The 27,214-nt window shown below is 47.1% G+C and overlaps 1 protein-coding gene across 1 annotated transcript in view; it reads right to left on the bottom strand.

Moving 5' to 3' along the window:
* Window positions 1–14,965: 14,965 nt before the first annotated feature.
* LOC149350427 (transcriptional repressor scratch 1-like) overlaps window positions 14,966–27,214 on the bottom strand; it is a 45,757-nt gene continuing 33,508 nt past the window's right edge. Inside the window, exon 2 of the mRNA XM_089579449.1 lies at window positions 14,966–25,640. Coding sequence (XP_089435575.1) covers window positions 24,742–25,640 — 899 coding nt within the window. The 3' untranslated portion in view covers window positions 14,966–24,741. The remainder of the gene's footprint in view (window positions 25,641–27,214) is intronic.

The raw sequence follows: 27,214 nt of genomic DNA, 5'->3' as shown, positions 1-27,214 counted from the left end.
AGGCAAATCGAATGACTCGGGCGAATCCGATGCCTTCTTCCATTTCTGGCTTGCTGTTGTGCCTTGCAAACTTCCATGGATGGTTGTGTTTCGAAATAAAGAAAGAAGAAACTTTTCTGGGTGCTTTCAGGGTCGGGATAGGCTTGTGAAGGACTGATTTCACAGCCTTCGCTGTCAGTCTCTTCCTTTGCTTCATTTCATTTCCTACTTTTCACCTGAACAAACAAGCAAAAAGCTGCGATGTTCACAGGGTAAGCCGACGCCGCCCACGCGTTTTGTTGTCACGCGCGAAGTCTACGTTCAGGTGGGAGGAATAACGTGGAATTCTAGCCGTCGACGGGTGTCGGCCTGCGGGGGCGAGATGGCGAATACGCGGCACGCAGCCAACGTCGGTATTGAGCGACGCGGCGGCAGAACATCGAGTCGGGAGACGACGCACTCGCCCTGTCCGCAGTCGTACACGTGGGTGTCGCGACGACGTGAGCTCGCGTGATCGCGACCGCTGCTGCAGCGTGCGACTGCGAGCGCTGTCCCTAGAAGCAGCTCACGCCAGCCTTCTCGGCTGGATCCATCTCCGCCCCGGCTCACCTGTTCCTCTGCGTGCGTTTCCTGTCCTCACTTGCTGCTTTTTGTTTAGTGCGGGCCTTGCCAGCGGACAGGTGTCGGTGCTCACGCTATGCTGCAAGCGTGTAGTGCGGAGAGGAATTTCGTGTTTCCACCCCACTCAAATTGGCGAAACCAAAATCACCGGAGGCATTGGGTTTCCATATCGTCTTAGGAATATATGCGTCCTTTCCCTGAACTTCGTCGTCAGTATCAGTGACCTTTCATTTTCAGCCCCGCCGCGGTGGCTCAGTGGTTACAGCGCTCGGCTGCTGGCCCGAAAGACGAGGGTTCGATCCCGGCCGCGGCGGCTGAATTTCGATGGAGGCGAAATTCTAGAATCCCGTGTGCTGTGTGATGTCAGTGCACGTTAAAGAACCCCAGGTGGTCCAAATTTCAGGAGCCCTTCACTACGGCGTCCCTCATAGCCTTAGTTGCTTTGGGACGTTAAACCCTCATAAACCATAAAACCCTTCATTCTCCTCCTTTCACATCGTATCAGGATTTCTGCTCCCAAACCAGCTGTTGGTCATTTTACTGATGCGTCCTTAATAACCAAGCGAAGCTTCCACGGATCAGGCGGCCAGGATTTCGCAGAAACAGAAACTGACATTGCTGAGGTGAAGAAAATACAGGAACCGTCAAGATTGAACAGGCGCCCCACTGAACATGGTCACTGACACATGATCACTGTGGTGCATAATAACACATGAGGTGTGCACCAGGCATCACCTGAGGTGGCCACGTCTGGTAACGTGCAAGCTCAAGCTTTGGGACTGCCTGCAAAAGTTGCCCGTTCTCGGCCAACTATTCTCCATAGCGACATCTGGGTGGAAGGCTGCTCCAGCCAGGCTGACCACCTGCATTTCTCTCAGTGGTAGAAATGGCACCTGAAACAGCCATGGGCATCCTCGTGGACAGACTTTCGTTCCTTTTTCAACTAGGGTTTGAATTTATCCAGGGGACGTATGAGAACTCGCATCTAAAGGAAAGCGAGCAGCCCAAGCTCTTCAAAAGCCAGACAGTAATCGTGACTATGACTGAAGGTGAATTAAACCTTTTAGACGAGGAAGGCATACTGTCGCCGATAGTGAGCTCTGAGCAGGGATCTCCTGCTGTACCAATAATGAAGAAGCACGCGTCTATTCGCATGTGCGCTGATTTTACCGTAAAATTAAAATAAGTGCTGTTTGGGAAAACAAGCACCACCAGCTGCTCAGCAGCGCGTGCATCTGTCACTATGCATGGACTCGGTCTACACTGAGAAGAAATTTCACGATGCGCAAAACTGACTTTGTGGGAAAAAGCCAAGAAATTTGCCGTGACCAATATTAAAATGGGTTTATTTACATACAAAGGGATCCATTTCTGATTGGCCTCAGCCTCGGCATTTTTTCAGCACCGCTCGGCAGCCGCCCTTTGTAGGTGAACATCTCGAAGAAAAATACGATGATTCGAAAATCTCTATGAAGAATCAAAGACAACGGCGTGGAGCTAAACGCAGAGAAGTGCAATTTTCGCACAGAAATCAGTCGTCTACTTGGGCCTTTGTATCTGCAATGACAAATTGCAGCCAATCTGAAAAGAACCTGACTGCTTTACGCGATTCACCTCAGCCCATGAATGTCAGCGAACGGCGTTCGTTTTTGAGCTAGCTGCGATACTATCATCGGTTTCGGCCGCATGAGTCCACTGTGTTGGCTCCGCTGTGGCGTTTGTTTGAAGAAGGAGCAAAGATAGAAGTGGGGCATGGAGCAGGAAAACTTAATTAAGAGTGAGATAATCAAGGCCACCTCAGTGTTCACATATCTCGACTTAGATTAAGAAGCGCGACCAGAGGGCGATGCATTACCATCGAGCTGAGGTGCTGTAATTTTTTACCGCGTGGAAACATAGACAGACCCACTGTTTTCCGCTTGCACACTCCGACGTTAGCCTAACAGCAGTAAACTAAATTTGGTAAAGAAACCCTGGTGCTGCGGCATCCGCGGTAACACAGCTTCGGGATTACCTGTTATGTTAGGAGTTCTTGACAGTGACAGACCGCGGACGCTAGTCGGGATCCTCCGAAAAAAGGCCCTTGTGCCTGCAATTGCGTTGGAAAATTCAGAGAACTGGGGTCGCCTCCCGAGCCAGCATTTGAGCGGCAGCAAACACAGGGCCGGCCAGTAAAGCACGAAGGCGGACTCGCTTAGCTGCTTCCCACACATTCTACAGATTCTTTGGACTCTGACCTCTTGCCAAAGAACGCATTTTCTTCAAGCCAATCTAGCAACTTGCCCGTACTTTCGCACCAACAGACGCAGACATAGGCGTCAGAAACTTCGTGCAGAATAAATGGCGTAAACACCTGCCATGGCGCGAACACCTTCAATCTTGTCAGATTTGAGCTCCGAATTGCCGGCGGCCTGCTCCCCGTTGGACCGCAGTACCGTGCATATCCAGGGGCCTCAAGCCCTCTCTGCTGCCCCAGTAGTGCATGTTATGTAGTGCATCTTAAATCGACGCAGATCAAGTTTCGATGGCGAGATTTATAACCTCGCACTTTCTTGCACTTCGTGCATAAAAGCGCCGCAGTCCCTCTCTGCGGGGCTCCTATCAGTTGGCTGGCAATAGAAACTGGATGATCTCGGTTGCACATCGACTACGCCGTTCCGTTGACGGACGCTTTACTGACAATCCTCAGCTAGCACACAAAGTGGGTCGAGGGACTGACTCCCTGTACGGTTGTCGGCCACCCAAATCGCTATTTTTCGGCTTCCTGAATAGTTCATGAGCTGTGGCTTGCAGCAAATTTGTTCAAGATGCCGGGCCTCATTTCTCAGGCCAGCAGTTCACGAAATTCTCCGCAGTCAGCAACGTCGAGCCGAAACGACTGCAAATGCTGCTAGGCCTAGGACACACCCCTTCACAGTGCTGCAAGTCGCTGCCCTATCAACTGCCCCTACGCCCTTGGCTACTTCTCCGCCTTCCAGCATCTAATCCGAAGATTCTGTGAAGGCGCGGAACTGCGCCCAATATAGACGGCGGCACCGAGGTATCATGCCACTGATATAGCTCCCGTACGGTCCTTATGAATAATCAAGAAGGTCGAACTAAGCACCGTTTCGAACGAATTCGTTTCCGGACACCTGTGTCACCCGAGACTCTGAAAGCAAAGCAGCCGACACAGAGGAGATTTCTGACAACCGAAGTGACCGGACACCTCCCAAAGAGAGCGGCTAAGCTCACAAGCAGAAGAATCCGACGTCACTCGTCCCATTTATTGAACTTCGCCGCCTGCCGCGAAAGAACAACTGTCCACAACTCCGCCCGTCTCGCAGATATCTACAGCGCCGCGCAAATCCATGCTAAAACTTGAGTTTAACGAGAAAAACATAGAGGGAAAGGTGTACAGTTTTTTGTGCGTCTGTACACGTTACCGGTAGTGACAAGAGTGATGATGATTATGCTACGGAACTGCGATGTCACAATACAGAAAAGCTACCTAAGGAATTACACTGACACAAAAACACTAGGAATCAGCCCAGAGGGAAGGAAAATCTAGCCAACTTTACGTTAATTTTACACTATGAAATCACAAGAATGTGTGGGCGCAGACGTCAACGGGTACCATTCTTGATTAGCCAAAACATTTGCCCAGCCACAGTCAGCGCCCGCAGTCGCGTTTTCTAATTTGATGAGCTGCGTAGTCTCATGGATGCAGGTAATGGGCCAAGTTACCAAGCTCGGCACGCTGTCGAGAGGCTCCTGCTGTAAACACTGACAGCGATGGATTGCTGCGGCGAAGCGTGAAGGACGAGCCGTGTCCGCTGCTGATCAGCAACAGAGCCTACTTTCCATCGCGGTAAAGCTTTGGTTACGCTGGGCAGCCCCAGAGTCATTAGGTTGACTGCCATGGATGAACAGACAGCTGGGCAAGGTTTTTCGGCCTTGTGCTAGAGATGGCGCTCTTATGAGGTCCAGTGTATCCCATACTTTTAAGTGTACGAAGGAAGCGACTTAAGTGAACAGGAAGTGTTTATGGCCTACTAGGAGCATTTTATTAGTTTTGATAACGTTCTTGCTTGTACAGATATTGTAGGCATTTTCGTATCATCTTTGCCTCTACTTAACTTCGCATAAAGGATCAGTCATCCTTCTTAACACTGTTATTTTGCAATATCATTGTCTGACATACAATTTTGCTATTTTTTATTTAGTTAACCTTACAGGGCTCGAGGGGCATTGGGTAAAAGGGGAGTCAAAATAACAAAGTATATAGATGGCAATGAACATAAGGAAATATACTAGGCAGCATTTGAGTTCAAAATTCAGATGCAGTCCTCCTATAACAGTCAACAGAAATATACCTGGCCGCTTGACCAATAGCTTCCCACCTGCTTGCCATCATACCTTCTGTTCGCATATTAACAACTCCGTAAGCTCGTTCTCCCTCTTCGCTTCTTAACACAGCTAATGCTATCACGGTAGTTCCTGATTTACACTAATACGGGGCAGCATTACGTACATGCGGCAAGGAGCATTGAAAAAAAAAAACGTTCTGTTCTTGCATCCCCGTGATTCTGTGAGGACGTTGGGACTAAACGTTATGAAAGAAAAATGCATAAGCCGCCGTGGTGGCTCAGCGGTTATGGTGCTCGGCTGCTGACCCGAAAGACGCGGGTTCGATCCCGGCCGCGACGGTTGAATTTCGTTGGAGGAGAAATTCTAGAGGCCCGTGTACTGTGCGATGTCAGTGCACATTAAAGAACCCCAGGTGGTCGAAATTTCCGGCACCCTCAACTACGGCGTCTCTCATTGCCTTAGTTGCTTTGGGACGTTAAACCCCATAAACCAAACCAAACCAAACCAAAAATGCATAATTTAACAACGGAAGATTTCAACAATAGATTATGATAGACAGCGAATTATTGAAAGTAGTGAGGAAATACATCTATCTGGAGCATGTAGTGAGCGCAGATCCAGATAATTAGAGCGGCATAGCTTGGAGAATAAGAATTGAGTATGGAGTACATTCGTCGGGTAATTTCAGATCAGGAATAACGGCGATTGTATACTTCCCTAAAATATATAATATTTGTTTTGTTTTTTTCGTGGTGATCACCTGGGAGCAGAAACTTGGAAAATCAAGAAAACGCTCGAAATTAATATCCGACGATGAAGAGAGCTGTCGAAAGAAGTATGGCAGGAGTAACGCTAACGTTGCAAGACAGGAAGAGAACAATACGGGTTGGGGAATAGATCCCAGTTAATGATATTCTAGGAGGAATCAAAGAAATGAAATCGTCATAACAAAACATGTATTGTCGAGAAGAGATAACCAATGGTCCTGAGCTCAGCAGAGGGGACCATGAGCGCGGCGGATGGCGACGGACAGCCAGAAGGGCTGAAGAGGCAAGGAAGTTAGCAGGGATGAGGTGGCCACTGCCGCCGCAGTACAAAGTTGGTTTGAGAAGAACGAGCGAGGCCTCTGTCGCAAAAGCTAAAGACGGTAGAGATGACGATGATGTTATGGCGATGATTGTAATGGTTTTAAACTCGCCATACAAAAGAGGTACTCGGCATCATCCATTTGTTTACCAAGAAAGGCTCAACTTAAGCCCAGTATCTCTACTCACAGCGCTAGATACTCCGTGTTCTTAACGAGGGTAGGGAGGAGCGTATAATCTGCAAGTTACCCGCCGATTCCTCATAAAAGATGCTCTCTTTTTGAGCCAGGCTCAAAGAAGCCAAGCAGTTTTTTTTTATCTTGGTTTCACCAGGAATGAGCAAAGCGGGGATAGGAAAGTGAGGCGGGAGATTCTGTGCAAGAGGACATTTTTGTGCCTTCTTCACTGCACCGTTCTCAAGGTGGAATTTTGAGATAGATAATAAAGGAGCTCCACTTCCTCGCGGCACTTTAGTGTAGCTACAGAATAAAAACAGGATGATTTAACTTGAGGCAGTACCTTGTATAAATCTCTTACCAGTTCAGACTTTAGTTTCTCACCATTGAACAGTGCAGCATTCGTTATCACAGCCCGTGATTGCTAATGCTCGCTAGCTATCAGCCATTACGTCATGACTGACAGATACCTTTGATAAAGAAACGAAAGAATGAACCCAGAAAAAAAATACTTGCAAACTACGGCCACTCGTGAATGTTGCGCGATTGTTTTCTGTTCAGCGCTTGCCAACAGAGGCCATCGATGTGCCTTTTTAACCGACTCATACAAAGTACTACACTGAGCAATATAAAATAGATTTCTGAGTCCGTAATCGTAAGGAACCAGGACGCGCGCGAACATTGCACGCTGTATAGCGAGTGAAGCTGTCCACCGTTTTAGGCAAAAAAAAAAATAATAAAGGTAGTAGGGTTTTACCGCAGCTAAACCGAATAGATGTGCGTAAGCTTGTGTTTAGCCTGATAGGCTCATGGGTTTGCTTTGCTGGACCGTCGGCACGTATGGCGACGATATTACACTCAGGTTAAGCTCTGATCAAGGTTAAGCTGATTTGATCTGTTCGGGTCGGAAATGGAAGTTGATGAAGATTGCGATGTGCAGTGCACAGCGCGAGAGTGCGCTGCACTTTATCACGAGGCATAATCGGCAGCGGCGATAGCATGGAGCTCTCGTGCAGTGGCCAGCGAAGCTGATCGGTTCGCAGCGCCGCGGGTTCGAATCTTAGTCACGGCAATATTTATTTATTTATCAAGGTAAAGGTCAAGGTGAAGGCTTCTGCAATGGCTCGAGTTTTGCAGCTTTCGTCGAGAAGCTTTCGCTCTGGAAAGAATAAAGACTCATTGTGTGGGAGATGAACTGCGCATGCCTTCTGCACTAAGCAGTAGAGCTGTGGGAACGTATGCTGCTGAGAATTATCGGTGAGTCAGGCTTATCATTCCAACTCTGTGCGGCTGCGAAAAATGAATAAGCCTCCAGTAGTATGCACTCATTTCCTGTTGAAAGCAGCTGGATCGGGCAAACACGCTGTAGCAGGTTGCGGTGAAGCAGATCAAACGGAATGCACTTCCTGGGCGGCGCTGTTAGACGCCGCTCACTCTCAGGGTGCGGCCACCTTAAGGTTAGGCCGCGTTTCTCCTTGAGGAAAAAACTGTAAGGAGAAACTTCTCGAAACTTGGATTCTTTCAGCCTTTGCACCTTGAGTACTCATGCAGGCGAATGTGTATATGAACGCTCGGCAGTTACAAGCTTGTTTTAATTAGCGCCCGAGGCAAAAAAAGTGGCCATTGATTTCTGGAGTCCTCACTGCACGCTGTCTTTTCCTTTTCTCTCCCGTACGCTCAGCATGCTCCGAGCCACCGAGGCAAGGAAATTATGAAAAGCGAGCTTTCTCCGATTTAATTTTGCGCCAAAGTGCAGGCGCGCTGCGGGGGTCCCTGGGAAACAGGCGCACGCTCACTTCCAGCCGCTGAATAGGGAGCGGGCGGACGGGCCAAAGGCAGTGCGCCGCTGTTGGGCGTCAAAACCTGTAATTAATACCTGAGGCGATTTATCGATTTTATATCCAATTCAGGCCGAGTGCGGAGGACATGGCAACAGATTGCGTTTCCTACGTGCGGGCTTCTTTGCTTTCAGTGCCCGTAATTTCTTTTTTTTTTTTCTTACGCCACTTTTCCTCCTGCTTCTAATAGCCGCTCACGTTTGTTCCTCGGGCCGGCGGCGTGTCGAAGAGTCACACGCAACAGGGAGCGGATCCCGCGGACGCCTCCGGGCCGCGAGGTACTCACCGACGTCGTCTCGTGCTGGGCCAGCGCACCCGCTTCGTAGCCGAAGGCCCAGTCACCTGGGAGGATGTGCCAGGAGCGAGGCACGAAGCGAAGGGTTCGTTCTCACTGCTCCTGATATCGATATCAATTGCTTTCGTCGGATGAATGCTGAATGGGCTGGGGGACTTGTTGAAGACGTCCACTTTTGGCACCAATTACTTCATTCTGTCTTTATGTGCGCACAAGTTGCTGCTCGAGCATTTAGCTCGGATAAGCGCCTGGAAGCTATTGGATATCTTCGATGACGATAAACTGGCCGGCGGCACGCGGCTGTCCGCCAGTTGTGATCTGATCTTCGGTTCATATAGGCAGGTGTAGTTTATTAATGTTGTAGGTACGAACTGCGCACAAAAGACACACAAAGGAAGAAACACGAGGGAGACTGAAAGAGCGCAAACTATCAACTGGTGTTTATTCGATTCAGTGCCGCTTTATAGGCAGTGTGCACACGTGCCTACAAAGAGGGGAAGAGAGCATAGGAGTAGTTTATTAAACCCACGTGGTTTTTGAGCAGGTTGTCGTATTGTTGTGAGAATTATATGAAGACGTCACTTAATATTCACATTGCATTAAAGAATAAGAGAGGATTTTTTAGGAAAAAACAGGTACAAGTTGTTCATTATTTATGGTTTCATTTTATTTTTTTTATGCCGTGCCGGCATTTCTTTGTTGTTGTTTTTTGGTTGCAGCATATTTCACCACACCGTGTCTTGTAACTCCCGCGTAGACGCAGCTTCAATATGAAAAGAAGCATAGTATCGCGATTCAACGGAAAATATTACTTCATCAGTATAAGGTAGTTTTTCTCTGGACGGATGATACCCATAACAAGACATTTTCAACTTCAGCGCAGAACTAACTGAATTAATTCTTTTGTGCATGCTGGCTATTCCTGTTTACATTGTAGCTACCTCTACATTACTCCAGCACTGCCACGATATTTTCACTGGTACGGCCGTTCTGCCTAATATGTGATCTGCAGACTGCATGAAGGGCCCAAATAGCCGAATTTAAAGCGCATATTTTTGTTAGAAAGCACAGCCTACTGAGCGAGTAGGTGTTTTTTTTTTTTTTTTGAAATGAGATCTAAAATGCAAGGCAACATAAAGCAAAGACGACGAAGAAGCGCTTCGGTGTCGCCTTCTTTGTTTAATATTTTTTCTTTAGCCTTTTGATACCAAGAAAGGCAACAGCCACTGAAAGCAAGAAAGCATGGAGAAATGCGTCAATGTATATTTTCTTAGTGGCATCGACAAATGGGCAATCAGTAGTGCATCCATATTTACCTGAAGGATAATTGGTTAGAAAATAGAAAAACAACCACATTGCAACGGGGAGCATCGGAACCAACGACCTCCGGATGTCGCGTGCGGTGCTCCACCAGCTGAGCTACGACGGCGGCTGTCCAATCTTCTACTTTCGAAGGTATTTATGGCGCATGTAACCTAACGACGAGACTGTTCACCAGCGCCACCCTCGACCACAGCGGCGGACGTCGGAAGGCCCTGTTATACCGCAAATGTCACGTTGAACGTCATCGAACGGTGAGGGAGCCAGCAGTTTGACAATCCCCTTACGCTTCCTTTGGCATCAAGACTGCCAGCAGCGAGGTTTTCGTTAAGCTTATTGCAGACAAGAATAAGGAATTCAATTAATTTCATTGCGATTACTACAAGCAACAGAAATACAATTTACTTGCGCATGTGTATTTGTGTGGGTGCAACGCCACACGCAGGTAAGAAATATTTTAGTGTCGTGGTATATGAGCATAATATGTCATCATCATCATCATCAGCCTAGCTACGCCCACTGCAGGGAAAGTGCCCCTCCCATGTCTCTCCAATTAACCCTGTCACTCGCCAGTTGCGGCCACCCTATTCCCGCAAGCTTCTTAATCTTATCCGCCCACCTGACTTTCTGCCGTCCCCTACTGCTTGCCTTCGCATTCATGCTCTGCCCAAGACCATTTCTTTCTCTTGATTTCAACTAGGATGTCATTAACCTGCGTTTGTTCCCTCACCCACACCGCCCGCTTCTGATCTCTTAACGTTGCGCCTATCATTTTTCTTTCCATAGCTCGCTGCGTTGTCTTTAACTTAAGCTGAACCCTCTTTGTTAGCCTCCCCGTTTCTGCCCCATTGGTGAACACCGGTAAGCACTAATTTATTAGGGCAGTTTTTATATATGATTTTTATATATTATGGAAGTTTTTAGAACACCATAGCAAAAGTCAACGCCAATAGCTTCCGGTTATTCAAAATTGCATGCAAATAATTCTTTTCAGTTCGTATATAGCCCATTCAAGCACTACTCCCTGGAAAATGTTCGCGCCCTACTTTATACCCTGGGATGCTGCTGCTGCTCCAATTTCATTGTATGCACAGGCTAGCATTGCGCGCCATTCATTTCGTTACCGTATACCAATTCTACCGAAAGGATTTCTAAGAAACGTGGAGGTTTGGTCGAGTTGGTAAACACATGTGCATTGAAGAATGGAGCGGCAGAAACAGACGAGGGCGACAGGTATCACATATCATTTCTGACGAGGCATTTCTATGGAAGTCAGTTTTTTCGAAGTTCGCTTTCAGGTCGTTTAAACATGACTCCCAGATTTCTGTAGCACTGGTATCAAAAAAAGGCAGAAGGCCAAAAATGTTAACAAGGTTGAGCTCACGATAAAACGCCCGTAAATTCCAGGCAGTATCAAAAGTGCGTCAAGGGAAAACAAACACTACTAATTTGCCATTGATCAACACCACAAATTAAGAAAAGAAACAGCACACACACATACGCTCGCGCACGCGCAAGCGCTCGCACACACACACGCACGCACGCACACACACACACACACGCACACCCACGCACGCGCGCACACACACACACACGCGCACGCACACACGCACACACACACACACGCACGCACGCACACACACGCACGCACGCACACACACGCACGCACACGCACACGCACACACACACACGCACACACGCAAACACACACGCGCGGACACGCACGCACACACGCACACACGCACGCACACAAAGAGCACGAGACGCGAAATTCGGAGTTCGTGTTTTTGGATCCGACGGGCGGCATTCTGTTGTTTTTTCTTCTGCTTTCTAATCAGTTATCCTACAATAATAATTATCCGATTCATATCCCATTGAACAGAAAAAAAACATCCCATACGCTGCTTGGTTTCTGTGACTGCTGGATTTCATCATGTACACCCCCCCCCCCTCCCCACACACACACGCGCGCACACACACACACACACATACACCCGTCGCCGTAGCTCAGTTGGTAAAGCACCGGACGCGTGATTCGGAGGTCGTGGGTTCGGTTCACACCGGTGGAATGTGGTTGTTTTATTCTTCTGCTTTTGTAATCAATTATCTTTAAGCGACCACATATTCAGCAATATTTTCCTTTGATGAAAACCACAAAATAAATAAATATAAATAAAATTCCCTTGTTGTTCCTTGGTTTTTGCGGCTTTTGGCTTCTCTTATATATATATATATATATATATATATATATATATATATATATATATATATATATATATATATATATATATATATATACGCATGAATGTACATAATCTGTAAGGACCCCATAGCCGATCAAAGCTGCGTAATCAATCAGAGCACAGTGATGTGCAAAAATTACACCGTAATTTAATTTTTCTCTGTTCTCAAAATTCAGGATTCAGACATTTATGACCATTGTGTATGAACCTGCATGTTCATTTAAATAAACTAGCACTGTTTTTCTACAACTGTTGTGGAAAGCTATCGGCACATCGTGCATGATAACTTACCTTGGCTCCGACATTTGCTTATGATGAGAATTTTTTTTTACTCTGTTTCCTTAAAATTCACCATTACTAACCTCTTTTTACTAACCACCACGACCAGTTAATCACTTTTAAAAGGTTAAATTGAATTAGGACCCAGAAGTCAATAATCTTTGTTCGCACGTCCATTGATTTCAACCTTTTTCAGCGGAATCTGTAACTATTGAGTTTATTAGTTTATTAGCGTTTAACATCCAAAAGCGACTCAGGTTATGAGGGACGCCGTAGTGAAGGGCTCCGGAAATTTCGACCACCTGGGGTTCTTTAACGTGCACTGACATCGCAAAGTATATGGGCCTCTATAATTTCGCCTCCATCGAAATTCCGCCGCCGCGGCCGGTATCGCACCCGCGTCTTTCGGTCCGGCAGCCGAGCGCCGTAAACACTGAGCCACCGCGGCGGGGTTAACTATTAAGTGTAGCATTTTTCGTCGCGAAGCGTTAGTCGACTTTATATAACGACAACCTGCTGTTGTATGTTGTACTACTGTATGTCACTAAACTTGTTATGCATCTAACCATTTTCCTTTTCTTGTGCTTCCGGCCATAAAGGTATAATAAAAAAATTTGGAGGGGAAGACTTAAGCTCCACCTTAAGGCTGTGACACGATAGCTTTAATGGGTCAATGCCCATATATGCAGAGTTGGTCATTGTCGACTTAACATTCATAGATCCCTGCGAGCCCCCGTACAACTTGTGTTGCAATGGTGCAGTTGTTGAGCAATGCGCCACTGCCCTGCGATGGCAGGGGCAGCCACCGGTGGAGCTTGTGCGACCAAGGTTGTTATTTCCGGGCAGCGGTGGGCAGTTTTCTCACAATCCGGTGGGAAGGTTGTGATGACGTCACCAGGTGATGTGACATAGGTTGGCCATTTGCCTCCTAGGTTGCTTCATTGGGGATTTTTCGCTCCCGTCACCGATGCTGACGACGCCAGTTTTTCTGCTACACGAGCTCCTTAAAACTATCGCGTTAATAAATGAATAAAAATCCCGAAAGTATAACAAGCTAGCCAGCACTTCTGGGCAACGTAGCAGTAATGCACTCGCATCGACTGAGTTGTACATTTACAATAATTACCACTAAATAAAGTGTCTTCGAACGAGTGCACTAATGAGGCCTACTCCTTATTTCATCTGTGGAGACTCCTGTTGATAACGAGAGCATCACAGGTTGGTACTCCTGTTACTGGAGCCGTACTAATCCATATGCCTTCAATGTTCTGTTCCCGATTCTCGGGGCATTGCCCCGAACAGTCTATTTGTATAAATGGCTGGATTCTTTTCATTGCCGACCTCCACGTCATGTTCAAAGGATGCTGCAGTTGATTCTTAGGTAAGGATGGACTAAAAGGCCGCCTCTCGTGTGGAAATCGTGGAAGCTCGAATACCAACACAGAGTAACGACTGAAGGTCGGGGCGACCGTTGGTAGCGTAGTTCCGTGTTCTTTTCGCACTCGTGGTTGCGCTTGCACTTATTGCACTATCATGTTCCACCAACTAGCCCAAGCGCATACGCTGCTTAGAGGTGGTTTTGAACTTAAATTGCACTGCGTCCGCATGTCGCCTAAATCAGTGCCGAACAATTCACAAGCGCTTCTTTACTTTGTAATGCGAAGGTTTATCACCTAAAACTTGTTGCACTATATTAATCAATACTAGAATTCCAGATCTCATAAATTTCCAACATCGAGGTACACTATTTGGAATCTTCCGCAGAAACCTTGTTGGGTCTCCACTCGGCTTCTTGTTTTTTTTTTTTTTCCGAGGAGTATAGGCAGGCTTTAGGTTCGTATCGCAATAATTCTGGAAAGAATTTTTTTCTCATGCTACCGGTCAGCGACAACGGAACCTTTCTTGTAGTCTAAGGAAGGCGTAGAAAAAAAGATTTCACACTGACTTAAGGATGTAAACACACAAACCATTACCAACATTCGCCCACAAGCAAGGGGCTTCAGTGCACATCAGTTTCGTCTGATTAGGGAATTTCGCACCTTCTATGAATATTATTATTGTCACCTACCACCCCAGACTACCTGTTTTTCGCCTCCCCCTGCCCCAGCGTGTCCATTTTGTTCTGTAGCGACCGGCCTCCTCTTTACTCGTGCGTCAGTTACGTAGGTACCACGGTTAAATTATATCAGACACAGGCAACCTCTTTTCTTATACGTATTCCATATGCATTTTGCCCTGCTTAAGGCCCTAAATATTTTTCCTGGCTGCTTGCTATTGCCGGAGAGCTTACATGAAAGTGCAGTGTTCAGTCACCGGGTGTGTGCGGACGGGCAGTATTTTCATCTGACCTTCACCTTGGCGAAAAGGTAAAGAAATACGGAGTGCAATGCCTACAATATGTTCGAAGTTTTTTCTAGCCTCTTTAAAATTTGTCGCATTTCGATTTAATATGTAACCACAACGTCTCTGCGCCTACGCTTCGTTGTTTTGTGCAATCAATGCAATGGCCATAAGATTGGTTTATTGGGGTTTAACGTCCAAAAGCAACTCAGGCTATGACGGACGCCGTAGTGAAGGGCTCCGGAAATTTCGACTACCTGAGGTTCTTTAACGTGCATTGACATCGCACAGTACACGAGCCTCTAGAATTTCGCCTTCATCGAAATTCGGCCCCCGCGGCCGGGATCGAACCCGCGTCTTTCGGGTCAGCAGCCGAGCGCCGTAACCACTGATCCACCACGGTGGGGCCAATGGCCATAAGAAAAGTGCAACACCGATGGTATGTTCAAACGCTGTTTATTTCGCTTTTGTTTGCAATAAAGAGTCGGTGACAAAACAATACTCGGAACAATTCCTGTAGCACAATTTCTGAAAAGAAATGATTTTACATGTGAACATTTTTTGTTCTTCCAATGCACATGCACTATAATTGGGAGAACATGTGTGCAACCCAAAAAACTTATTGCTTTTATTAACTGAAGTACATGGAGAGAATCATGAAAATAATCACTTGATTTGTCTGCTCGTGTAAGTGTCTGCAGTGATACATGAAAACATGGGCTTCCATCTTGAAATAAATAAGCAGTTGTTCACATGACAAGATACTTAATGCGGGAGGCCATTTCAAGGTTAAAAGAATTGTTTAGGCTTCCCGACTGGATGCAGAATGTGTTCCCTTGTGCCATCGTTATCTAGGCATGCGAACAAGTATATATTTTGAAGCGAAGAAAATGTGGAGGATTGCTATTTTTGAAATTTTATTGCGTACCTAATTTATCTTTTATCGTTAATTTTAGAAGAAAATTATCACGTTAAGAAATATTCATCAAATTCAGAGATTATCGGCGTCGATCTCTTGGGAAATTCTACAAGCAGTGGGTAGCCAGTTAGGAGGAAGCGTGGAAGACCTAATTTTTGCTCTAAAATTGATAAGCAATTATTTCTTGTTTTTCTCTTCTATTTTTCTTTTCAATTTTCTATTTTACTTGGGGACTGTCTAATGGTTGTATAACGCGTCGTTTTCTCTTTCATGAATCATAGGTATGTAAAAACCTTCCGATTAACAGTTATGGCTAAGCCTCTGTTTTATAGAACAGCTTTGACCACACTTTTTCAAAACCCAATGCAGCTTAAACCACAGATGAACTTGTGTAGATCCCTTTACAATAAATATACATTTGTCTGCTTGAGATGCTCAGTATTGACAGAACTGTTAGTAACCGCGTACACGTCAAGCCTGTTTTTGAACTCTCTTGAAAACAACTCTCAACACGCTAACACCAACTTTTTTTATTAGCACTTCCGTCAATACTGGCGTGGACATGGACACAATAGAGCCGAAGTCTGAAGACGAACTTCAGCCGACAGCATGCATCAAAACTCCACGTGAAGGGTTTTCGTTGATGTCAAACCTGAAGCGAAGGTCGGAAACAATGCGACCTGGTCGTTACATTTCGTTAATAGACATGCACCTACAATAAAAACTAGACGAATTTAGTTTTTATACAGTGCACTGCTACACATGCAATATAATCTTTTACAGCAGAAGTACAATTGAATATCATGCAGCGTTGAAGAGAGAAGTACACTACAAGAAGAGGAACGTTTGTGATGAAGAATTCGCTGATTTGGCAGGTTTTAAGCTGCCTTATTGCTTAGTCTTATTTTGCAGCGCCTACATTTTGCGGGGGCAACGACAAAATAACGATTGTATGCCTATTAGCACATCCTCGTCGATGCATAGCCAGCGTTGAGCCTTTAAAAAAAGAAACGCATCAGATTGTGCGGATTCGAAGCTCTAGAAGCAGCAGTTATTGCTCTCAACAGGTAGATGTTTTGGAAATACATCAGTAGTTATTGCTGAAAAAAGTCGGCATTTATTTTTATGAACAGCAGCACTTCGAGCTCACCACCACAGCAAGATTTGTGTGCTGCTCGAAAGACATGCTGCAGGCATCATGAATGCAAGATGCTTTCGTGGAACAGAAGAGAGCATGTGAACACAGTGAAGGATTATTGCTGGTGCACGGATGAAGCGTCGCGCGCGAATGCGGGCTAATTTATTTTACCGCTATGTGCGTATTGCTTGCGCGTTCATGTACAGCGTATTGACTAGAATTTGTACATAGCCGGTTCAATGCAAGCCTCCCGAAATATCCAAGGCCCAAAGCGATTGCAAGCAGTTCTGTATTTTGCTTTTACAACTGCCCAAATAATATCAAGAACAACGATTAAGCAATGACTGCTTTAAATAGACAGGTGATCTATGAAAGCAATATGTACAGAGCCAAGAGCACTATATTCCTCTCACCTGCCGCATTCCAAGCTATTGAAATGTGTTTGTGGTCCTGAAGAACCCTCATATTCGCTTGTTTTCTGCCGCCTACTTTCCTCATTTCGTCTTACCCGCATTAAGCGAAATCTTTTTGTAAGGCAAGCATATAAAAATAACTTTGTATTTGCCTGCACGTAAGAACTGCGTTTGTGCTGCAACCATGTTGTCTTTCTGTTCGATACAGGAGAAGCCGGCAGCGCTTAATATCCCAGCCATGTTTTGCGCCCTGAATGTATTTGCCGCTGCTTTAAAGCATGAAAGCTTAACACTGTATCTCTGTGACTTCCATTATTTAGCCTGAGTATTCTTCATACGAAGATGACGTGTTGTACGTATAAACAGACTGCATGTGATCTTTTTTAGTCTCCTCACCTAATTTTTTTATTCATTGAGACGGCACTTATTCATACCGATAAGTCTTCAACAGCTCAAGCTAATATAATTTATTAGCTGCAGCGTACATGTTGTTCATTGAGCTTCATTTGTCCTGTTGATTTAGAATCCTCCCAGAAATGTACAACTGGCGCTGAACAATATAAATGATGAAAACACCTTTCTTTTTGAACTGGTATGCAACGCTGTAAAACATTCCAGTTGAAGATGTGCTCTTGTTAAAATAATCGCACTCACATGATTATGTTTCCAAAGAATGTCTAATGAGTTCGCAGTACTGCGCCCTCTGTACGGACTTTCAGGCTGCTCATAAGATGCTAGCATTCAAGATATTATCAAGCTTCAGACCCTCAATGCGTTGTCGCTTGACTTCAACAATTGCGCGAACAAAAAAATACATGGACATGCCCTATGTAACACTCGCACACTCTGTAACTACTATTAAGCCATATACACTCGTCAAATCTATAACAGTAAGAACGATGTTAGCGTCATAGCGGCAGAGCGCTCTGTATAATCAGTTCACGTTTAAGCGCGCAGAATCACTTGACTAGGCCTGTACCGCATCCTTGCTACATCGTTCGTTAACCCAACGCCGGCAGAGCGGAACAACTACATATACAACCGCTCTTTTGACGCTGGTGTATAAGGCTCCGCTCGGAAACACCCCGTTTACAGCTGTTATTCAGCGTCCTAGAAATTGCGTCGTCGTCAATGTTGATATCCTTCCTCCAAAGATCGGGTAGTATTGTACTTAGTGCAGCTCAAATATTGTTCTTGTATCGTTTGTTTTGTCACGCAATGAACCCTTCCAGTTTCTTTCCTTAGCGTATGTGGTCGAACGGGTCAAGCTGAGCAGACTCGTTTAAGCTGTGCTTATTGCGGCATTGTTTGAATATTCAGTCGAAAGTGCGTGCGTTGTTTTCGCTGCGCACTGGGAAACTGGTGTGCTCAAGTACCGTCAATTTGGCATAAAAGGACCAGATTACATGAGGTTGTTCCTGCGGCTTCGCATGTATACAGTTCGAAATTCGCCAATTCGCTAGCTGCCGTTACGTTTGCAGTCATGAATGGCCCCTGCAAAAAAAGCTGGCCAGTCACAAACCAATCTTCCGTTCCAGGGCGTACGGAAGCCTTCGGGAATATTACGCTACAATTTTTTTGTTATCCCAAAATTTATCCTTGATACGAAGCCTGGTACCAATGCGAAATGAGGAAGTCTCAGATATAGTCCGAAAAATGCTCTCCGTAAAATTAGACGGCTGAGGCGCATGGCCTTTACGTTTCTCGATGCATTTTGCTTTCTTTTTTGTCCCGGCTGCCATTCCTGTATGTATCAGCAAGGCACGTATACAAAAACTGGAAACAGTTTAGCAATTCAGGCTCGAGTTTTCGACGTGGGCGTTGCAGTAGATAACTTCCAGTAGCTCTTCAGACCAATTACTAGCGGAGGAGTTGTGAATGGCGAAGTAGTAGCAGGACGCAAGAGCACAGCCCGTCAAGTATACGAGATTGTGAATGCACTTCAGATCACCACTCCAGTGAGCTACGTATATAACAGCTGACTTCGGCGAACGGTATTGGCGAGTAGATAAGCCAAAGCACGAAAGCGCGCTGGCACAAGCACGAAGGGAGAAACACACGCATTCTTGCACGTATTTACAAAAAAAAAAAAAAAAGTCACACGTTTTACGATGCGTTTGTACAAAGCAGAAACCGCATGATACATTCCTGTCTGCACCGGACACAATACTATTTCGATTGTCTCTACTTTGAAGTATAAAGTAGCGTCTGTATAACCATCTGTACAGTGGCGAAGAAAGCAAAGCGTTTCCTATCACTCCGCTTGCTGTCTCAGCTGTATACATCGTTGCTGGGAATGTGGCGCGTACGCGTCGAGGGCTATACACAACCGCGCGGGAGGCTCAAGCCTCGAGCGCCCTGCTACGCCTACGGCCTACTAGAGATGCAACGCGTCATGTTGCGCGGGCAGCTGTACATTGTATTATTGCTGTTCGAATATGTCGATTGCTTTCTGGCAAGACGACTGTAGTTGGGAAGCTGTCTAGAGCCGGAGGGATTAGCTCCGACGGCGGGTCGAAAGAAAATTCCTCTCCAGCGACTCTCTACTGCAGAACGACGAGGCACGCCTAGCACTACGGCCTAGCTTCTCTACGTCGGAGCACGCTTGACACTGACTACGGGACCGCGGAGACAAGGATTCCGACGCGGAACATCAGGAGGGCCTCTTCTAGAGAGTCAGATGCAGCATCAGTAACACTCAAAACTAGACAGCGGTCGTTGCAGATTTGAACAAGAACACGGGGCACCCGTGTGTACGGCCGAGCCACCGGGGGCGAGGACATGCTAGCGTGTTCAACAGCTCGTCTCTCTTCCAGCGTTGCATAGGAGACTACGTGATGTCTATGTAGCGCGTCGTTAATGCACTTCGCTCTCGAAGATTGCACATTTTAGTCGCGTTATTGCTAAGCCAACTAGACTACACCTGGTACAGTAGGCCTGGAAAGGTGTGCGAATGCTGGTCCGCCGCTAACGGGACGAAAGGTGGACCGTTAGTAAGCTCGTATTGGAGCGCGCAGTTGAGGATTATGCCATTTATTACCGCCTTGTCTGAGGCTCGACGCTCCTCTCCATGGGGCGCCTTCGACTACGACTAAAGCGCGGTAACGCCTGAATGTAGTCTAGCTTCGAGTTTAAAGGCAAGTATCACATTGTACTCAAGTGAAAACTGTCTGTCCGCCCACATAATTTTGTTGGGCATGTATTTTTCTCTAACAATTACGTTACTACGCTGCAAACTTCTTTGCAGTCAGTCCGCAGTGTTAGCTTAAGTTTAGAAGCCATGTTTGGCGTAAAGGATGTCTCTATCTGCTCTATCCTTGATACGTTTTCATTTTTTTAAATAGGCTTTCGTTCCGGCCTGATGCTGCGTCATCTTCTGCATGGCAGGCATTCTTGTAGATTGGCGCAATGGTACGCGTTACTATTTCGTCAATGTCCGCGCAAGCACAGAGCACTGGAACGAACAGGGTGTTAACTATGCTTGGCTCCATTTTCAGCTTTCAGAAAATCTATTTAAGCGTTATGCTTCGATGAGCCGCCGAGGGTGAGATTACAGCGAGCTAACGCTTTCTGCAGGCGACTTGCAGCAGCCAGAATAATTCATGGCCTAGAAGAGGAGCTTTTTTCTTATACATGGACGCACTTAGATTTAATATTTTATATTTAGATTACATTTAAAAGACGTCCTGTTATATTTATGTTACTGCCCCATCTTATTAGACCTGCAACTCAGTCATTCGCACACCTTTGTCAACCTCAACACTGATACTCTACAGTACACCACACAGATTGCGTTCCACCACATACCGAGACGTCGACAGCTGACGCGATGTAGTTCGTTTGAAACGTGGAGCCATGGTCTACGACCGAGGCCTATTGAGCGCGATAATAACACTGAAACAATTGTCCCGACTCACGACGTATTCAAGTGTATGCTGACACAGTATTCCTTGTGGCCTGTTCACAGCCCTGAGCACATCCCCGTTTAGTATCTCAGGTTTCGCCTTAGTTGGTTAAGACGCATAGGTATACAATAGTTTTTCAATATGATGTTGCCAGAGTTTAAGATGACGAGCTCTAGTAAATATTCCGACCTACTGCCATTAAAATACTGGCATGAACTGGTGTATATTGCAAGATTTAAACAAATTTTGTATATTTATTGCTTCAAAGCGGCAATGTGTTTTTTTTTTTTCGGAGAACAGTGAATTAAATAGTACCTTTGCCACAGAACAACCTACTACTCACGAAAATGACGCATGCGATGTCCTAAATAGCTGAGCTATCGATAGAACGAGAAGTCAAGCAATGCTTTCTTTCTCTGGAAGAAAGTGTTAAAGAAAAAAAGGAAACGCGAGCACTGCTACAGTATGGACGGTACAAGGGAGCACAACATGGTCGAAAAGTGGGGGCAGCGAATGACATTCTCGGAGGACAATGCCGTTTGACGCACAGATAAAATTTCTTCCTGCACTCATCGACGTTCACGCCAGATCAAAAAACTAAGTGCCGCTAATAGCGGCTTTAGAGATTTGACAGCACCACGTGCAAACGCCCCACGGAGCCAAAGGAACGAGTTTTAGGTACTCAGTACTCGGAGCGATGTTTCGTCAGCCCCAATGGAGCATTTCGCTGTGGACAGCAACGCGGCAGCCAGTAGACACTGTCTCTCACGCTAACTTTTTGAACTTTTCGAATCCGCTTTGTTACTTCGCGCCGACAGAACTTTTCTGATTGTGTGCCCTCTGACGTTTATTTCCCAATGAAGGCGCATTGGCGCGGAAAAAAGTGCTGCAATCGAAAGATCGCGCTAAGTTGGAGCTACGCTTGATGGCACTGTCTCGTGAGCGCACTTTATTATTGCGATTTAATGTCCCTCTTGTGGTTTTCATTCGCGATTAGCACCAGTTTTTTTTTTTTTTTTTTTGCGCAATCCACCACGGGGCGGCTTCGGGGAGACGTGGGTTGCCGGCTGCGTCACACTGTCACTGCTTACTGTAAAGGAAGTTTATTTCTACACGGGCGAAAATGTCCGCAATGAAACAAGTGAAGCGAAGCAAAGTGCTTCTTGTATGTACGCGTGCACCTTTTTGAATGTTACTCATGATAGATCTCACTGGCTTCCTACTTCTACGGGTTTTCTAACTACATTTCTATGTACAGAGTTATGTACACGACTGCGACACCTGACAGAGCGTAAGTATATGTATATATGTTTCTGTCTCTTCTTTGTTCAGGAGCAGCGGTCAGATGTGTTCAACCACGACTAGTTGTCACGTACCTGCTTAGTTACCACGTGCCGGTTGTTTCAGTTTAATTCCTTCCGGCTCGAGTTCACGGTTCTAAAATTGGGCGTCAACCGCGGTGCTGCCCGAAAGGAAGAAAAAAGCTGTTATCCCCGAGTGTGCTGCAACGCGCTGAACATGTCGCTTTAGGAAATCACTCTCTGATCCACCGGATATATTAATTTTTACTAAACGTCGCTAAACGCACCATCTACTCATTTACAGTAGCGTTGCGTATTTTAGTGCCGTTTATGGCCGAAGGAATACTTTGGGTGAAATCCTGGCTCGATAATTGCAGAATTAGGCGTTTTCGTACCAGCTGAGAGTTGCCATCAAGTTAGAAGAAAAAATTCTCGTTGATAAAAATTGAGCGCTGCGTTAAGTGACTTCAGACTGTTTCCACTGTCTCAGCGCTGTGTCTTTAGCCCACAGACTTAACGAACCTTCGAATAAGCTAAACGCTTAAAAGGAGACTCCATATTTTCTAGTCAGAGTAGTGGTCGCGAATGGCTTGCTTGAATTAAGCGAAACACTTTTCGACATGCAAAATGTTTCACTGAGTGGCGTTTAAAAGTGGTCCGCATTTAGCGTAGGACGCGGCTCTCTCTACCTTCTCGTGTTATGTACAAACAGCTATTTTTTTTTTCCATGCCCTCGAGACACGACGTGGAAGTCGAAGCGGAAGAACGGACGAAGCTCCTCAGCTGCATTCCCTTTGTTTTGCGTATTCAAAATATACCCGAGGATAATTGTCGCGCCTCGAACTTATGTAGCGTATCAAAGAGGGAGCGACTACGCATAGGCCAATGTCTTAGAGTGAGGGAAACAAAGCAGCGGCTATGCATGCGTGATATTCGGAAAGTCATCTATTGCTAACGTTTGCTTTTAGAAAATCAAGGACAATCCCTACTGTTGCGCAAGCTACGTGACGTAGGTGGTTGTTGAAACAGTGAAACGCGTGGACATCGTGTTGCTAACTGTCGTAATTTCTGCGGAAACCGCCAGGCTGGGATAAAAAATGACGTCCTAAACTTTACGAAGGGAAGACTATTACTAGCAATATCTTATTTTCTTTTTCTTGCTCTAAGGAAGGCATGCGGGCTAGGTTCTGTGGTAGGAGACTGGGAGGCGCTGGAAAACGGGGTCTACAGCGAGGGGGAGAACGACACCCAACTAACGCAAAGAAATCAAGTTGTCCGCTCTACAGCGTAGCGGGCTATTGTTGTACGGACGGATAGTGCGTTCGAAAAGCTACGCCATGCTGCCTTCATCGATTGTCGCTGAACACCTGCGCGGAAACACGTGAATAGACTTGCGCGTTTTGCTTGCCCAGAGAGGAAAACGCCTGCGGTTGCCAAGCAAAGCACTGCAGATAGCTGGGCGCAGAAAATATGAGTACGAGCCTCAAGGTTTTTGTGTGAACCAGTAACCGATGTGCCAAAGCCATAAGGATGCGACAGCGAAGGAAGAAAGCAGGAAACGAGAATGAGAGAAGAGAGCTAACGCCTTAAGGTTAGCCGTTTGGTAAGCTAACTCTATGTAAAATTTGGCTGCCGTTCCCCGCAGTCGGGAATTGAAGACCGTATTGAAGAGCTAGCAAGAGCAAAAACTATCATTCCGAGACCCTGCGTTGGCTTTCAGTATGTGCTATTGCGTTACGCGGTGCTCTCGGGCAGTTTTAGCCTTCATTTCTGCGTTAGCACTGCGAGTTCTGTATTCGTGCCAGCGTGTAAATAAAATATGCCTTTCTGTTTGTTTGTTTTTTTTTCTTAGATCTTGCGCCTACGCTAATGCATGTAGTCTTGAGACCGCGCTAGAAACGAAGGCTTTATATAGCCGGGAAGTCCTAAGTACTACGAAACCTACCGCAGCTCGCGCAAGATATAAATTTCCTTACGGCCACAGTAATTTCTCTACGTAGCAAATGAGGGATTGACTGTGTACACGTTTGCATAGCAGCAAAAGTGAATGAAATGCCTGAGCACGTCTAACCACATTGTAGGAGAAACGCCAGGTATTTGTCGTTGTTCAGTGAACAATTAGAGCTGAGCCACAAAGACACGTCTAATTCGCAAACATGCAGTGTCGTTTTGGGTCTAGAGATGTACACACGACCGTCGTCAGAGACGCTGATCGTGAAACAATTGCACAAGTTTAACTCAGAAAGAGTTCGCGGGGCTTCGCAATGCACTTAAGACGCGTTTTAAAAGCCAGTGCTTATTCTTCAGCATTCCCTCGGCGAAAACAATCTATTGGAAATCCGAACTCAGAAAACAAGGGAGCCGGTTTTCTTTGAACGCCTGGAAGTTAACTTACGAGATAAGCGGCTGTCAGTGCCGACAGGGCAACTACTTTCTTTGCATGTTTCGCGTATCTGCCTGTATGGATAACTGTTGCGCGATCGGCGGCGGAAAAACTGAGGGCGCCCCGCGGCGGAGGACGGGCGAACCAAGGGGGAGTCTAGGTGGCGAGGCCCAGCACGGCGGCCATGGCGGGTCCCAGCTGGTGTTCGGCCGGCGGCAGCGGCAGCGCCGGCGAAGGCGGCGAGGGCGTCGCGCCATCCTTGAAGCAGGCCGACTCGAGGTGCTTGTTGAGGTAGGACTTGAGCGCGAACGACTTGTGGCAGCGCGCGCAGCGGAAGTGCTTGAGGCCCGAGTGCGTCTGCATGTGGGCGCGCAGGTTGGAGCGGTCGGCGAACGCCTTGCCGCAGTGGGCGCAGCCGAAGGGCTTCTCGCCGGTGTGCGAGCGCATGTGGCCCTGCAGCAGCCAGGGCCGCGAGAACGCCTTGCCGCACACGGGGCACTTGTGGCTCAGGTTGTGCGTCAGCACGTGCATGGCCAGCGCCGGCATGGACACGTACACCTTGGCGCACGTGGGGCACTTCTTGGCCAGCTGCGAGTCCGGGCTGCGGTGCGTCTGCTTGTGGCGCGACAGGTTCGACGAGGTCGCGTAGTGCTTGCCGCACTCCCCGCACGTGTAGCGCGGCCGATCCTCGGTGGCCGGGCGCCGCGCGGGGCCCGAGAGCGCCGAGACGGCCGTGCGGCGCCGGGACCTGCCGTCGCTGATAAAGAAGGCGTCGTACGTGTAGCTCACGGTGACGGCCCCCGTGCTGCGGGCGCCGAACGACGAGCAGGACGAGGCCGGGCTGCTGCTGCGCGCGCCCTCGCTCGACGGGCAGCGCGGCTCGGCGGCCGCCTGCACCAGCGGCGCCAGCGGGGCCCGCGAGTAGAACTCGGGCCCGCTCAGGTCCAGCACCCGCGGCTCATCGCGCAGTGGGCTGTACGCCGCGGCCCGCTCGGGCGCCACCAGGCTCTCCGCACCCAGGGCCAGCTGGCCCGTCGAGTAGTCGTGGATGAAACCTGCGCACAACAAGGGCACCGCTCGCTTCATTGCTCTGCGCCGCCAACCGCGCTTCCGTTTGCGAGAGCGACATTTTGCGGTCACCCTTGTTATTGGACAAAACGCGCAACACATCGAACGGAGACAAGGAAGGGGATGGGACACTGGCCTACGGAGAACTTACGGTCTATCGTCATTCCGAGCTACGCATAAAATGCTTTGGTGCATGTCCGACGGTAGCGTTTTGCTCCCAGTCCACATTCGCTTAATATGCTTAATGTGGACACTGCGTTAATCGCATTTTTCTCGCTTCCGCTCATTCTGAGTCACGGTTGCTATCGTGATTCTCGTTTTCTCATTACCACTGAACTAAGTGTGTACCATTCTCTCTCCACTCCTCTAACTTATTGCAATGATTTCTAGTAAAGGGATACCTGGGTCATGAGGCGTTAGGATAATCGCGGGCTACAGATTAATTTCGACCTCCAAGTGGTTGGTTTACGTGCACTAAAATCTCACGCGAGTATTTTTAAATAGAAGCTGCTGATAGGGTTGTTGGTTTTGGCTCACTGTTGTTTTTAAAGGCGCCAAACAAACAGGACGGAGCCCGCCGTCTCCCTTCGTGTTCCCTGATGTTTGTTTGGCGCACCTGAAATCAGCAGTGACCATGTATATCTGCTTGGCGTTTGTAACAAAATGTACATTGCACGACAGGGAATCGAACCCACGATGTATGCCACCACAATGGGCACTGCTGTAGTCACTGTCCCTTCCTGTGGCATTTCGCCATCGTCGCCTTCCGACATCTGTCATCAAATTTTTATACGTATAAGCGTGGAACATTTGAGTCTACACAGGTAGTGCAACGGCCCGCGATATTTTCGCGCTTTTAGCTAATTTCTGGTAGAGAAAGGGCAGGATGATATGATTCTTGACAACACAGAACAAAATGAACAAGGGCCTGGGAAAGAGGGTGCTATTGGTTGCCTAGATGACTAAGGCCCTTTGCACTGCGTTGTTCATTTTGTTTTGTGTTTTTATTTCCTTTTCTCTTTTCATGGTTCTCTACGCGAGGACGCGTCCACCAGAAAATTGCCCTTTTGTGCCCAAGAGAAAGCTGGACGATCAGAATCTGGTTAGATTTCACGCCCAGAAATGAAGAGAGCTTCAAAAACATGAAACAGGGCAACACTTTGCACATACCGTAGCTTTCGAATTATAACTAGCATAACTATGCTAGTCACGCGCACTCGTAATTGATTTCCCCTCAATAGCAGCGTGATCAGCTGACACTTATTCCCCCGTGGCGTATGAGACTCGCGGCGCATCTCATCGCTGGTAGTATTGGCGCTTGTTATAAGCGCACGGAAAAAATACTGGGATTCGGCCGTATCTTGAAAGTGAAGACAAGAGGGGATGGTCGGCATGTCCACAGTTTTTACTAGTGAGGTGCCCAGGCAGGAGGCACTGCACCGTCAAATAGCCGAGACTGGTTGGCCAGCTGGCCGTATTTTCTGTTAAACTAATGTCCCCATAAATTCAACTGGCACAGGACAGGGTTAATTGGAGAGATATACATAGAGGCCTTTGTCCT

This window comes from Amblyomma mixtum, chromosome 3 (assembly GCF_055824585.1).
Source record: "Amblyomma mixtum isolate Tamu chromosome 3, ASM5582458v1, whole genome shotgun sequence".
NCBI classification, from domain to species: Eukaryota; Metazoa; Arthropoda; class Arachnida; order Ixodida; family Ixodidae; genus Amblyomma; species Amblyomma mixtum.
Note: the sequence above shows the minus strand (reverse complement) of the source record. Positions and strands in the feature narration are given on the sequence as shown.